The sequence below is a fragment of the Garra rufa genome, chromosome 24, assembly GCF_049309525.1.
Source record: "Garra rufa chromosome 24, GarRuf1.0, whole genome shotgun sequence".
NCBI lineage: Eukaryota > Metazoa > Chordata > Actinopteri > Cypriniformes > Cyprinidae > Garra > Garra rufa.
In genome coordinates this window covers 36,284,948-36,298,782 of record NC_133384.1, presented here as the reverse complement: position 1 = coordinate 36,298,782, position 13,835 = coordinate 36,284,948, and the positions used below count along the sequence as shown (strand labels likewise).

Here is a 13,835-nt window from a genome sequence, read left to right as displayed (position 1 = left end):
TTTTAAAATATATTAAAATAAAAAACACTATTTTAAATTGCATTAACATTTTACGATATTAGCTTTTTTCCAGTATTTTTAACCAAATAAATGCAACCTTGATGAGCAGAAAAGTCTCCTGTAAAAAGCATTAAAAATCGCTCTGATCCCAAACTTTAGTGTTATATAATATATATAATTTAATTGAGCTGAATAATTGCACTATTGTCTAGTGTAAAGCTGTTGAATTGCTGAACTGAATTTGGTTCACAACGAATAAACTTTGCAACACTAACAAATTTTGAACCTAACTGAATCAACATAGAACTAAATTGAGCTAAATTTATTAAACTAAAATTAATTCATAATTATTGGACTGAACCGAAACAGCTTAGAGTTAAAAATGGCGCTATTGTCTGCAGAGCTGCTTTATAGAACTGAATTTATTTTATAATTGATGACTTTTGCAACCTTGACAGCTATTGATCTGAACTGAAACAATATAGTGACAACTGGGACTTGTCTTCTGTAGAGCTTCTAAACAGCCAAATTGAATTTGTTTCATAATTGGAGTAAAAAGCACTATAAATAAATGTGAATTGACCGTTTGAGTACGTTCCCCACTGATAACCACTAGGCTTGTAATGTGACGGTTGCAGTGTTATTTGCATGATCTAGCATGTCATACGTTTTTATCTTCATCCGAGAGCATCTCGTTTCCATAACGCCTTCAGACCTCTTGAAGAGCCACACTGCGCTAGTTATTTTCAAGATGGAAAAGCCCAAATTCTCTCTTTCGGCCCTGACAAGCACTCGCGGGGCCCTGCACATGGCACAGATCGTGATGTGTGTGGTGACGTTTGTGGTGAGCTGCGTCTGGGGTCACCCAGGTCACACCTATTGGATCTACTGCATGGTGGTGTGGGGTTTGTGTCCCATCATCTCGCTGGTCATCACCATAGTGGAGATGTTCCTCATCCACAAGCTGATCTTGGTGTTCTGCATGGACTGGGACGACTTCACGACCGGCATGGCCATGATGGCGTCGCTCTGCACGTTCTCCTGCACGGTGATGTTCGCCAACTTCTACATCTGCCGGAAGTGTATTTGGGGCTGGATGGTCACGATCCTCTCCGCGGTGTGTTGCGCTCTTTACTGCGTGGAGACTTTCAGGGATAAATGCGATGCAACGCGCTCCGCGACGTATGTGGCTGTGCTTCCAGGCTTTATCAAGATTCTCGAGGCCTTCATTGCCTGCATCATCCTCATTTCCTTGATCGGTTATGTTGGTAAACCAGCTCTCCTGTGGTGCATCGTGGCCTATGTGATTCCTTTGCCTCTGACCCTCCTGACCATCATCACTAACATCTTGACCAAGTTAAAGAAATGTCTACCCATTGATCGTTTCACTATGCTTTTCCTGGTAATATCGGTTCTGCTTTACATCACTGCCGCCATCCTCTGGCCCACCTACAGCTTTAAAGGAAACCCACGGCCCAAAGACTGTCCGGGAAACAGCTGTATATGGAGCATCCAGTTTGTTGTGACCTTCATGACCTACGTTAACCTCGGCCTGTACGTCACTGACCTGGTCTTCACTTGCTGTGGTATCTGTGGATTCAGACGCTCTTAACTGTGATTTGAAAATAAACAGGGTTTTCAGTGATGCCATGGAAGAACCATTTTTAAAGGGATAGTTCACCCAAAAACTAAAATTTGATGTTTATCTGCTTACCCCCAGAGCATCCAAGATGTAGGTGACTTAGTTTCTTTAGTTTAACACAAATTAAGATTTTTAAATGTTGCAATCTGTCAGTCATATAATGGAAGCCAATGGGCTCCAAGGATTTGATTGTCAAAAAAATATACACAGACAAAACTAAATCCCTGTGGCTCCTGATGATACATTCAGGTCTTAAGACACTAAACAATCAGCCTGTGCAAGAAACTGAACAGTATTTATTTTATCGGCTGTTGTGAACGTGCTCAGGACAGTTGGACACTGCCGCAGATCAGAGGTCATAAACAATATAATACTGTTTTGTGTTTCTTGCACAAAATGATTGTTTGGTGTCTTAAGACCTCAATGTATCGTCACAAGCCGTAGGGTTTAATTTGGTTTTGTCTGTGTATGTCTTTTGACTATTAAAGTCGTGGAGCCCACTGACTGCCATTATATGACTGACAGACTGCAACGCTTTGAGTTAAAAATCTTTGTTTGTGTTCTACTGAAGAAACAATTGGATGCCCTGGGGGTAAGCAGATAAACATCAAATTTTTATCTTTAGGTGAACTATCCCTTTAAATCAAACATTTAATGGATCAGTTATTAAAATTCTTGAAAATAAAAGTCCTTTCTGTGGACACTTCTTAAAATAAAGATTTGTTCTGTTTCGTATGAAGAACATTTTAATAATATAAAGAACCTTTTTCCAATATACAGAAGGTTTTGTGCAATGCAACACTTCAATGGTGATGGTAAATGTTCTTCGTGGAATATAGATATTGGAAATGTTTATGTATATTCTATTTCACTTTCATAAATGCTTGATTGTTCATAATAAATGATTTTATTTAACATCTGTGTTATTTTTGTTTTTATTAAAGCTATACATTTATGTGAAAATAATAAACAAATTTTAAAATTGTATTTGTTAACATTTAATAATATAATTAACATTTACTCTACCAGTCAAAAGTATTTGAACGGTAAGATTTTTAAGGTTTTTTTAAGAAGTCTCTTCTGCTTACCAAGCCTGCATTTATGTGATCCAAAGTACAGCAAAAACAGTCAAATTCTGAATTATTTTTACTATTTAAAATAACTGTTTTCTATTTGAATATATTTTGAAATGTAACTTATTCCTGTAATTTCAAAGCTGAATTTTTTAGCATCATTGCTCCAGCCACATGATCTCTCAGAAATTATTCTAATATTCTGATTTGCTGCTTAAAACATTTATTATTATGATGTTGAAAACAGCTGAGTAGATTTTTTCAGGTTTCTTTGATGAATAGAAAGTTCAGAAGAACAGCATGTATCTGAAATAGAAATCTTTTGTAACATTATAAACATCTTTATCATCACTTTTGATGAATTTAAAGCACCCTTGCTAAATGTTATTTAAGTACTAAGTATTACCTAAGTATTAATTTCTGTAATTTGTTTCCCCCAAAAAATGTTACAAAAGATTCAGCGTTGCATCAAAGGAATACATTTAATTTTAGAATATATTCAAATAGAAAATGTAATAATTTTTCACAATATTTCAGCTCGCACTGTATTTTTCGATCAAACAAATGCAGCCTTGGTGAACAGACAAGACTTTTTAAACTAACATTTTGCTTTTGAACCTGAACATGACATGAAGATATGAACATTAGAGAACAGAAGACTATGAACTCCCACACACTAGAAGTTGACAGTGTGTGTAAAGATTTCATCAGCATTGTAAATGTAAATCATGCAGTGTGGAGTAATGACTGTTAGAGCAGAGCTCACACTTCTCTGGCATCAGACGAAGAACAACGATGTTCGGCTTGAGCTTCTCTCAAAGTTTCCGAATCCTCGAGATGGTGTTCTGCGCACTGGCGCTGATCATCCCAATGTTTCGTGGCAGCATGTCTAGTCCATACGGGATCTGGTGTGAGTTTGTGTGGGTATTCGGACTCATCGTAGCTGTGGTGATCTTCGTAATCGAGAAGTGCCTGATGGTTGTACTGATCGAGACCTTCCTGCTCAAGCACTCTTGGAATGATCTCTCCTGCGGATTGAGTCTTCTGTCGTCCCTCATGCTGTTGTCCGCGTCTCTCATGTACTGCACCGTGTTTGTGTGCGCAACATGCATCGCAGACATTATCTGCGCCATCGCCTCCATTCTGGCGTTCGGCGCGTACGTGGTCGACGCTGTGAAGTTAAAACTCAAGTGTCCTGAAGGTTACCTGTCCAGCGTGCGAGGCATCCTGCGCTTCAGCCAGGCGTTTGTAGCCTGCCTCATCTTTACCGCGGTATACAGCTTCTTCAAAGGAGTGGAAAACCAGTTCCGGCCTCTAGGTTTGATCTTGTGCATTGTGGTCTACGTGGTGTGTTTTCCTCCAACCGTGGTGGTCATACCGTCGCACCTGCAGAAGTGCGTGGATCTACTGCGATGCTGCAATCTCAATAAATTGGAATTGTGGCTTGACGTTGCCGCTGTTGCTCTGTATGTTTCTGCTGCCATCCTTTGGCCTGTTTACGGCTATAAATACTATAAAAGAGACTCCAAAACCCACGATTATCGCTTTCATGACCTTAACTTGGTCACAGTCCTGACATATGTGAACTTGGGGCTTTACCTTGCAGACCTCATTTGGACTTTAATTGAACTTTGTAAAAAAAGGTAATATTCAGATTTGCTCAAAAACATGTATTATGTTGAACACAGCTGGGTAGATTTTTTTCAGGTTTCTATGATGAACATAAAGTTCAGAAAAACATCATTTATGTGAAATAGAAATCTTTTGTAACATTATAAACATCTTTATCATCAGTGTTGTGGAAAGTTACTATTAAAAGTAATGCATTACAATATTGAGTTGCTGCCTAAAAAAGTAACTAATTATGTTACTATTTACTTTTTATGGAAAGTAATGCGTTACGTTACTTTTGCGTTACTTTTTAAATCTGGGCAGGGCTTGCTTGTTTGTTTTTAATATAAAAAGTTCTATTTTTGGCAAATGTAAAAGCCTTTTCACACCAAAAGCCTCAGGCTTAGAGAAAAGTAAATTCACGTCTGTATAGTAGACCGCAGACGATAAAATATCAACTCTTCAGCAATAAAAAAAGGAAAACAAATGTTAGATTATCTTGTGTCATTTTTGCTTATTAGTATGGATGGATCATGGAAGGTCGGCAGCAAAGACATTGGTTAATAAAATAGGATTAAATACATAAAGGATATTTGTATTATTTAACATATTTAATTGTTGCAGGTTTGCATTGAATTTCACTGTTTTTTTTATTTATTTTTTAGTGAGTGAGATTATTTTTTTGTATGTTCACATTTATTCTAGAACTAAAGTAACATCTTACCCACAATTTCTCTCAACATGGGGACAGGAGAGCTTTTAATCAATAAATGCTGGAAAAAGTAACTGGCGTTACTTATTTGAAAAAGTAACTCAGATATTTTCTTGTCACTCTTCTAGTTACTTGGAAAAAGTAATATTATTATGTTACTTGTAATGCATTACCCCCGACACTGTTTATCATCCCTTTTTTATCAATTTACAGCATCCTTGGTAATTAAAAGTATTTTTTTTCTGTAATTTCTTTCCCCCAAAAATGTTACAAAAGCTTTTATTTCATCTAAATGCTGATCTTTGGATCTTTCTATTAATCAAAGAATCCTAAAAATGAAATTAAATATCGATAATAGTAATAAAAAATGTTTCTTGAAGAAGCAAATCAGCATATTAGAATGATTTCTGAAACATCGCGTGACACTGAAAAACTGGGGTAATGATGCTGAAAATGTAGCTTTGATCACAGGAATAAATTACATATTAAAATATATTAATATAGAAAACTGTTATTTTAAAAAGTACAAATATTTTACTTTATAGTCAGATGTTCCACAAACATTGCAAGAATGTAAAGCTGTATTCATGTCTTAAACACTAGTTTTGTGGGGAAGGGGGTCTTTTTATTTAAAGAAAATAATAAATGGAAGCAAATTAAAGTAGTTAAGAAAAGGATAATAAAGAATATCATATTTAACAGGCTAGATTATCACATCACATTCACTCATAATCGTATGGATAATATTTCGAAAACGGCTTTGTTAACATTCAGTAACGAATTTAAGATAGTTAAGCAATGATTACGTATATTTTCAATTCAAAAAGGCTAAATTTGACAAACACGAATAGTTTTGAATTATTGTATACTACTATGGTTCGTTTAACATTTCTATCGTAAAACAATTGTCGAATATTAAATGTTTAGACATCTTACCTCACATAACCGCTAAAAACTGAAGCGTCGCCGCAGCGCTGGGATTGTTCGAAATCTGTGAAGTTAAGCCCCGCCTCCTTTGATTTGATTGGCTATCTCAATCATTTTGAAATTGATGAGCGTTTTTAGAGCGTTGTAAATTTCCTACCGTAAATATATCAGAACTTAATTTCTGATTGATTAGTAATGTGCATTGCTAAGAACTTCAATTGGACAACTTTAAAGGCGATTTTCTCAATATTTAGATTTTTTTTTTTTTTGCACCGTCATATTCCAGATTTTCAAATAGTTGTATCTTGTCCAGATATTGTCCTATAGCTCCAAATAGCTTGTTTATTAAGCTTTTAGATGATGTATAAGTCTCCATTTCGAAACATGTACACTCATGGTCCAGGGTCAGATGTTTTATACTCATTCCTTAAAAAAAAAAAAAAAAAAAAATCTATCAAATTAATATTTTAATAAAATAATAGAGCATCTCCTAATATTTAAAGCTCCTGACAGTTGAAAACTGTTATAAAATGATAGTAAAATAAATGTGGTTATGTTTAAACTGCACCGTCATTTGTATGCTAAGCTGAGTTTCTCCAAACTCCCTTTATATCTATACAGTCTATCTATAGTCTTTGGTTTATCTTAAAACGACAAGTTGATTTATCAGTTTATTTGCATGATTTTGCATAACTGCTGAAGGGCTTAAGGCACACCGAATCAATGAGGTAAAAAATAAAAGCGCCTGCGTTTCAATCCATACAGAGACAGCTGGAAACGTAAACAATAATATATTTTAATAAATTGAACTCATTGATCCCATATTTTCACATCACATGTATTTTTTTTTATATCTGCATTGAAAAAAGTGACCCTGGACCACAAAACCAGTCATTAGGGGATTTATTTTTAGATTCTGAGAAATTGAGATTTATACATCATCTGAAGGATAAATAAGCTTTACATTGATGTATTGATGTACTATTTGAAAATATGGAATTTGGTGCAAAAAATCTAAATATTGAGAAAATCGCCTTTAAAGTTGTCCAAATAAAGTTCTTAGCAATGCATATTACTAAGTTTTGATATATTTACAGTAGGAAATTTACTAAATATCTTCATGGAACATGATATTTACTTAATATGCTAATGATTTTTGGCATAAAAGAAAAATCAATAATTTTGACCCATACAATGTATACCAAAGCTGCTTACGACTGGTTTTGTGGTCCAGGGTCACAAATGTCACATAACATTTCAATACTTATAAGCACTAATTAAACTACTCAAGTCTATCCTTTGCAGCCACTAGCATTATCTTTATTGAGACTGAGGGCAGAGTTGAGTTGAAATATCCAGTGTTAATTCTGTTCTTCCTCTTCTTTCACCTCCAGCAGTCCATGGAAAGAAACATAGTGAGCATTGGCATAAATAGGTGCTTTGTTAGGGCTTTTTGGCAGTTGTTCAGGTTTCAAAGAGCTGAAGGGGTTTGAGCCGGTGTCCTTAACATCCATCTCCAACTCCATGAACATATGAAGAGTACTCTGCAGCTCTTCATTACTGAATCATAGATAGACAGCAATAAGTAAAACAGTGGTCATTCTCATATATGCTGTTGTATACATATGTATAACATACTTGATCATGGTGAATAACGTCGGGATATTGTAATCTCGTAGCAGCAGGAGTGTCGGCAACCAATCCTGATTCACTTCCTGTCCCTCAAACCCTGCAAATAAAGTTCAGAATCAATGAGGACTCAATTTCAGCATTAAGTTTAAAGGTATAATCGGCAAAATCAATGTTTATATACACAGGTAGAGGTCCTTATTGTTTATGAAAAACACAAATTCTGCTCTGATTATACTAAATCTCATAAAATTATATATAAGGCATCATAAATTGCAGTAAGCTTTTTTGAACTAATTGTTTACACCATTGCTAATAATCAAAAAATACTTCTTGAATAGCAAATCAGCATATTAGAATAAGTTCTGAAGGATCATGTGACATTGAAAACTATGATGCTAAAGATTCAGCTTAGATCACAGAAATTTTTTTTTTTTTTAAACATTCACATAGAAGACAGTTACTTTAAATGTGCAATAATATTAACCATTTTACTGTATTTTTATCAAATAAGTGCAGCCTTGTTGAGCATAAAAATTGAAATCTTCAAATGTTATGGTGGTTTGTTTGTACCTGGATGAAATCCAACCACTAGATTTGGTAAGTAGACTCAAAAGTTTGCAGTAAGCTTTTTAAACAAATTGTTTACGCCATTGCTAGTCATTACAAATGTTTCTTGAGCAGCAAATCAGCATATTAGAATGATTTCTGAAGAAGAATCATGTGAAACTGAAAACTGAGTAATGATGCTTAAAATCTTACTATTTTACTGTATTTTTGATCAAATAAGTGCAGCACTGGTGAGCATAACAATTGAAATCTTCAAATGTTCTATGGTGGTTTGTTTGTACCTGGATGAAATCCAACCACTAGATTTGGTTTGGCCGCTTCTCCTTTCTCTACAACTTCCTCCCAGAACTGATGATAGAGGCCCTTGTAAGCACTAATGTAAACTTTTCCCCGAGGTCCGAACGCCCTCAGCGGGGGCCTCATGATGGGCCCCTGAACCACCTCGGGCCCTACCATCACCACCTCCAGCCCCTGGTGGCCTGGAAACATGCGGCCGAGCTCATCCATGTCTGTGATTCTGGCTCCCAGGGTCTCGCTGTGAGCGGCTCCCACCACGTGAATAGTGAGCGGCCGTGAATACGGATCCAGGTTAAACATCCTCACTCCCATTCCGATCGTAAGAGGCCGGGAGAGAAACTCACTGCAAACCCGCCACACTGACTCACGAAGCTCCGCCTCCTCCGGCCGCGGCCTGCAGGCATTGGTCCAGAGGTCTGTCATGTTTTGTCCGGACAGGATGGGCTCCAGACGGGGTGTCAGATCTCCCTGCATGGACAACCAATCTTTCCAACAGCTGACTTTGTTAGCAGGACGAGACCACGCCTCCGTAGGGAAAGGAAGATCCCCTATGTAAATAAATATATTTATACATTTATTATATATACACTATATACAGGGCTCGTACTGATACTGTAAAAGGAAGCAAATGATTCGCCATAAACGCTCAGAAGTCCCAATCTGAATCAAATGATTCACGAACCCACACCAAAGTCCCAATTTTGAATCAAATGATTCACAATCCATGCTCCAAGTTCCAATCTGAATAATGATTCGCGAACCATCATTTTAGATCGGGGCTTCAAATCCCATTTGACTTTTTGCGTATCGCAAAATCACTTGCTTGGAATCAAGACTTCAAATCACATATCACAAATCATCTGATTCAGACTTCAGAACGTGTGTTGCAAACAATTTGATTTAGATCAGACCTTTGCGTGTAGCAAATAATTGGATTCGGATCGGGACTTTGGAGATGATTCGCAAATCATTTGTTTCAGATCGGGGCTTTAAATTTCGTATCACGAATCATTTAATTCAGATTAGAACTTTGCGCGTAGCAAATCATTTGATTCATATCGGAACTTTATTTATAGCGAATCATTTGAGACAGATTGGGAGTTCAGAGATGGTTTGCGAATCATTTGTTTCAGATCAGGGCTTCAAATCGCAAATCATTTGATTCATATATGAATTTTGCGTATAGGGAATCATTTGATACAGATTGGGAGTTCAGAGATGGTTTGCGAATCATTTGTTTCAGATCAGGGCTTCAAATCGCAAATCATTTGATTCATATGTGAACTTTGCGTATAGGGAATCATTTGAGACAGATCGGGAGTTCAGAGATGGTTTGCGAATCATTTGTTTCAGATCAGGGCTTCAAATCGCAAATCATTTGATTCATATGTGAACTTTGCGTATAGGGAATCATTTGATACAGATCGGGACTTCAGAGATGGTTTGCGAATCATTTGTTTCAGATCAGGGCTTCAAATCGCAAATCATTTGATTCATATATGAATTTTGCGTATAGGGAATCATTTGAGACAGATTGGGAGTTCAGAGATGGTTTGCGAATCATTTGTTTCAGATCAGGGCTTCAAATCGCAAATCATTTGATTCATATGTGAACTTTGCGTATAGGGAATCATTTGAGACAGATTGGGAGTTCAGAGATGGTTTGCGAATCATTTGTTTCAGATCAGGGCTTCAAATCGCAAATCATTTGATTCAGATTGGTACTTCAGAGCATTTATTGCGAATCATTTGTTTCAGATCGGGCCTTCAAATCATGTTTCGTGAATCATTTAGCGAATTGCATAAAAAGCAAAAATCGTGATGTCGAAATTCAAAAATAAATGGCATTTTAACTTTGATCTGGCTTTTGCTAGTAAATTGTTTGATTGAAGACACGACTTTGAATCAATCAGAGCGGTTTTGGTGTAAATGACTCTTTTTTTTATTTTGGTTTTTTATTTATTTGGTGGAATTTATTTGGTTAATCTGTTCCTTTTTCACATCTTCCGTCATGTTTACACGACATTGTCAGTACTACTACTGGCTTAGCTCGCAAGTTTTACTGTAGTAAGCAGAAAAAAGTATGTTGTTTTTTGAATTGTGTGAATTTTGCATGAAAAAAGATGTGCTAATTGGAAAAATTAAACACTTATTTCATAGATGCATTGTCTTTCAGTAACTCAAGCACTTCTTCAAGTAGCCTTCAGGAATATTGCCATTTTCAAGGGTTTTCCAGGCCTTAAATTTCAAAAAGTAAATTCCAAGTATTTCAAGCACTTTAAGCACCTTGTATGAACTCTGTATATAAAACTTATACTCCTCATACTGCATCTTCATCATCCTCACCTTTATAAACAAGCCACTCGACACGTCTGTCCACCGCCGCCATGCGTAGTTTGTTGCAGTACAGCTTATGGTGAGGCCAGTCTTTCTTCTGACACTCTTTGCTGCAGTAATACACATTCAGACAGCTGTAGAAAACAGAGAGAGATGTTATAAATGTGAGATATAGCAGTTATTCTCATCTCATCTGATTCATCCCGTCAAGGTACCGTGTGCATCTCTTCAGCGAGCCTTTGACCTGTGATGGAAGTCTCTCACAATGCGCACATATTTTGAACGATTCCTCCATTTTCTCAAACATCTCCTTCGCCGAGCGGAATGTAAGAGGCTTGTCGGCCTTACTGTCTGAAACACTGAAGAAAGAGAGAAAAAGGGATGTTAAGCAGCATTTGTGACAAAAAAAGGTGCCTAGTCTCCTCTGATAGAGAGAAAATAAACAATAGTAAAATGTGTTTTAAATGTATATTGTGGATAGTTTGGAGAGTAATATCTTTATATGTCATTCAGAAGTTTTTGGGTCAGAATGACTTTTTGGAATAACTTTATTCAGCAAGGATGCATTAAATTGATGAAAAGTAACAGTAAAGACATTTATAATGTTACAAAAGTTTTCTATTTCAAATAAATGCTGTTTTATAACTTTCTATTAATCAAATGATCCTGAAAAAACAAATGTTTAATGGTTTTATATACGATGTGAATAAATGAAGATATGAAGCAGCATAACTGTTCTTATCATTTATATCAAAACAGCATATTAGAATGATTTATGAAGGATTTTGTGACCCTGAAGACTGAGTAATGATGCTAAAAATTCAGCCTTGATCACAGAAATAATTTATGTTTTAAAATATATTCACAAAGAAAACGGCTATTTAAAAAAAATGCAATTTCAGTATTTTACCTTTTTGTATTACCTTATTGTTAACGTATTTACCTTTTTTTTTTTTTTTTTTTCATAAATGCAGCCTTGGTGAGCAAAAAGGTCTTCTAAAATATAAAAAATCGTACACACCCCACACTTTTGTAGAGTAGTGTATCTTCAGTCATTTATGTGTGATCCAGTCAATTCCGATAGTATTTTTGGCAAAAATTTAGCTGTTATCTAAAATCTGATTAAATAGATATAACATGGACATGTTATGAAATGCTCAAAAAAAAAAAAAATTAGATAAATAACTATGTAATATCAAATAAAACAAAACATTAAACACAGGTTTGCATGCAGTAAGATGATAAACATGGGTTTGTTTTATGCTGTGAATTATTAAAAAGCATAAAACTGTTGAAATTTAGAAGACATAAAGAAACCAAACATTCAATGTTGCTTTTGGAAAGTACTTTACTAATGATATAGTTACTATTGCTGTAGGTGTTGTTGACAAAAGCACGACTGATTATAAATAAACAAATGTTAATTTGATTTTGAGAACAATCCAGTGATTATTTAGCATTAGTCTATTCTTGGGCTCATGATCAGGCCTCATTTCGGCCCAACAAACGCCCTGCTCGGGATTCACCCAGTCACACCCCTACCATTTATTAATGAATACTAAAAATGACATGAGAATGAAGCAGCATGGAAAAACAGGAACTCAGGCATTAATGTAGTAAACAGCAGATTGTCCTGTACTTGATCTAATTACTAAACAATAATTGAGAGGCTTCATGAGGCCTGAGTGAATGAACAGAGGCACAGACAGCTGCTGGGATATTTATATCCCCTCTCAAAATACAACACACCCAGCATGCAGTGAGACAGCTGAGACAACTGGAGTTAAAACCATGGTTAAAACTTAAAACACACACATCTTAAATGAACGTGTAAGTGCGTGAATACAAGCTTTATGCTATTAAATGCCGGTCAATAAATAGGAAATACATTTTAATAATTTTTAAATACATTTTCTAAACTCAGGAACCATTTCGATACAGATAATAATAATAATAAAGTATATTTTAATACACTCAATAACTTTTAATCATATCTGCTTAGTTACTAAAATCTTTTAAAATGCGCGTCACAGCGTTTAAAAAGTACATCAGTGATCTCCTCTGTATTCGCGGTAACGCGCACACTCTTAAATAACAGTAAAATCACAGAAACGTGGGTCTTACCTGTTGGAGTTGTTCATTGTTCGTGGTCACGCGTTTACAGAATAAGTCAGACTGAACGGCTGTTCTGTTCTTGCGGGTGTCCGATGGGTGTCTAGGGGGGTTTATACCCGCGCGCCGCCGCGCCAGTGTTTTCTCGAGGCTTCTGTGATGATTCTCGGGTGTCTAATGTACACTTTCACACAGAGATCAGCAACTTCTGACAGTCCTTTAAAAGTGTCATTGACCATTTTAAAAAGAAAAAAACTGAGTAATCTTATCAATCCAACACAATAGATTAAAATAAATAACATCCTAAATAATACAACAATAAGTAAACTAGATAAAAAAAAAAACGACAAACTTTGAAGTTGGCCCTCAGAAAGTCTGACCAGAAAGTTTAAAAAAGTTTTTAAAAGTTTGACTCTTTTCAGTTTGAAATAGTTTAAAGTTTTAAGTAGTTTTAAAGCTTTAAGTTTGATAGATAGATAGGTATTTGGGGTGATTGCTAGGGTGTTGCTATGTGATTGTTAGGGTAACCAGGGTGGTTAAGAGGTTGCTAGGTTACTTGGGGTTTTTGCTAGGCTACCTGGGGTCGTTCCTAAGGTGTTATGTGGTTTCTAGGGTACCCGGGGGTGGTGGCTATGCTGTTGCTAGGGTACCCGGGGTGGTTGCTAGGGTGTTGCTATGTAGTTGCTAGGGTACCCAGGGTGGTTACTAGCATGCTTTTGCATGTTGCTGGCATAATTAGCAGGTTACAAGCATGTTTCTAGTATGACTAGTATGTCACTAGCAAGTTTTTAAAAGTTTGACTCTTTTCAGTCTGAAATAGTTTGAAGTTTTAAGTAGTTTTAAAGCTTTAAGTTTGATAGATAGATAGATAGATAGATAGATAGATAGATAGATAGATAGATAGATAGATAGATAGATAGGTATT

At 35.9% G+C, this 13,835-nt stretch overlaps 3 protein-coding genes across 3 annotated transcripts; 2 read left to right on the top strand and 1 right to left on the bottom strand.

Moving 5' to 3' along the window:
- The first annotated feature begins 658 nt into the window (after positions 1–658).
- LOC141300332 (myeloid-associated differentiation marker-like protein 2) lies at positions 659–1,612 on the top strand. The gene has a single exon (XM_073830634.1). The coding sequence runs from the start codon at positions 659–661 to the stop codon at positions 1,610–1,612; it is 954 nt and encodes a 317-aa protein (XP_073686735.1).
- Positions 1,613–3,510: 1,898 nt separating this feature from the next.
- LOC141300331 (myeloid-associated differentiation marker-like protein 2) lies at positions 3,511–4,362 on the top strand. The gene has a single exon (XM_073830633.1). The coding sequence runs from the start codon at positions 3,511–3,513 to the stop codon at positions 4,360–4,362; it is 852 nt and encodes a 283-aa protein (XP_073686734.1).
- A 2,378-nt stretch (positions 4,363–6,740) lies between these two features.
- Positions 6,741–13,077, bottom strand: mss51 (MSS51 mitochondrial translational activator). The gene is made up of 6 exons (XM_073831151.1): positions 12,923–13,077; positions 11,014–11,157; positions 10,808–10,932; positions 8,446–9,009; positions 7,604–7,694; positions 6,741–7,525 (listed from the first exon to the last, which is right to left on the bottom strand). Exons 1-6 carry the CDS (start codon positions 12,937–12,939, stop codon positions 7,327–7,329), a joined length of 1,140 nt encoding a protein of 379 aa, XP_073687252.1. The 5' UTR covers positions 12,940–13,077; the 3' UTR covers positions 6,741–7,326.
- Between the last annotated feature and the right edge of the window lie 758 nt (positions 13,078–13,835).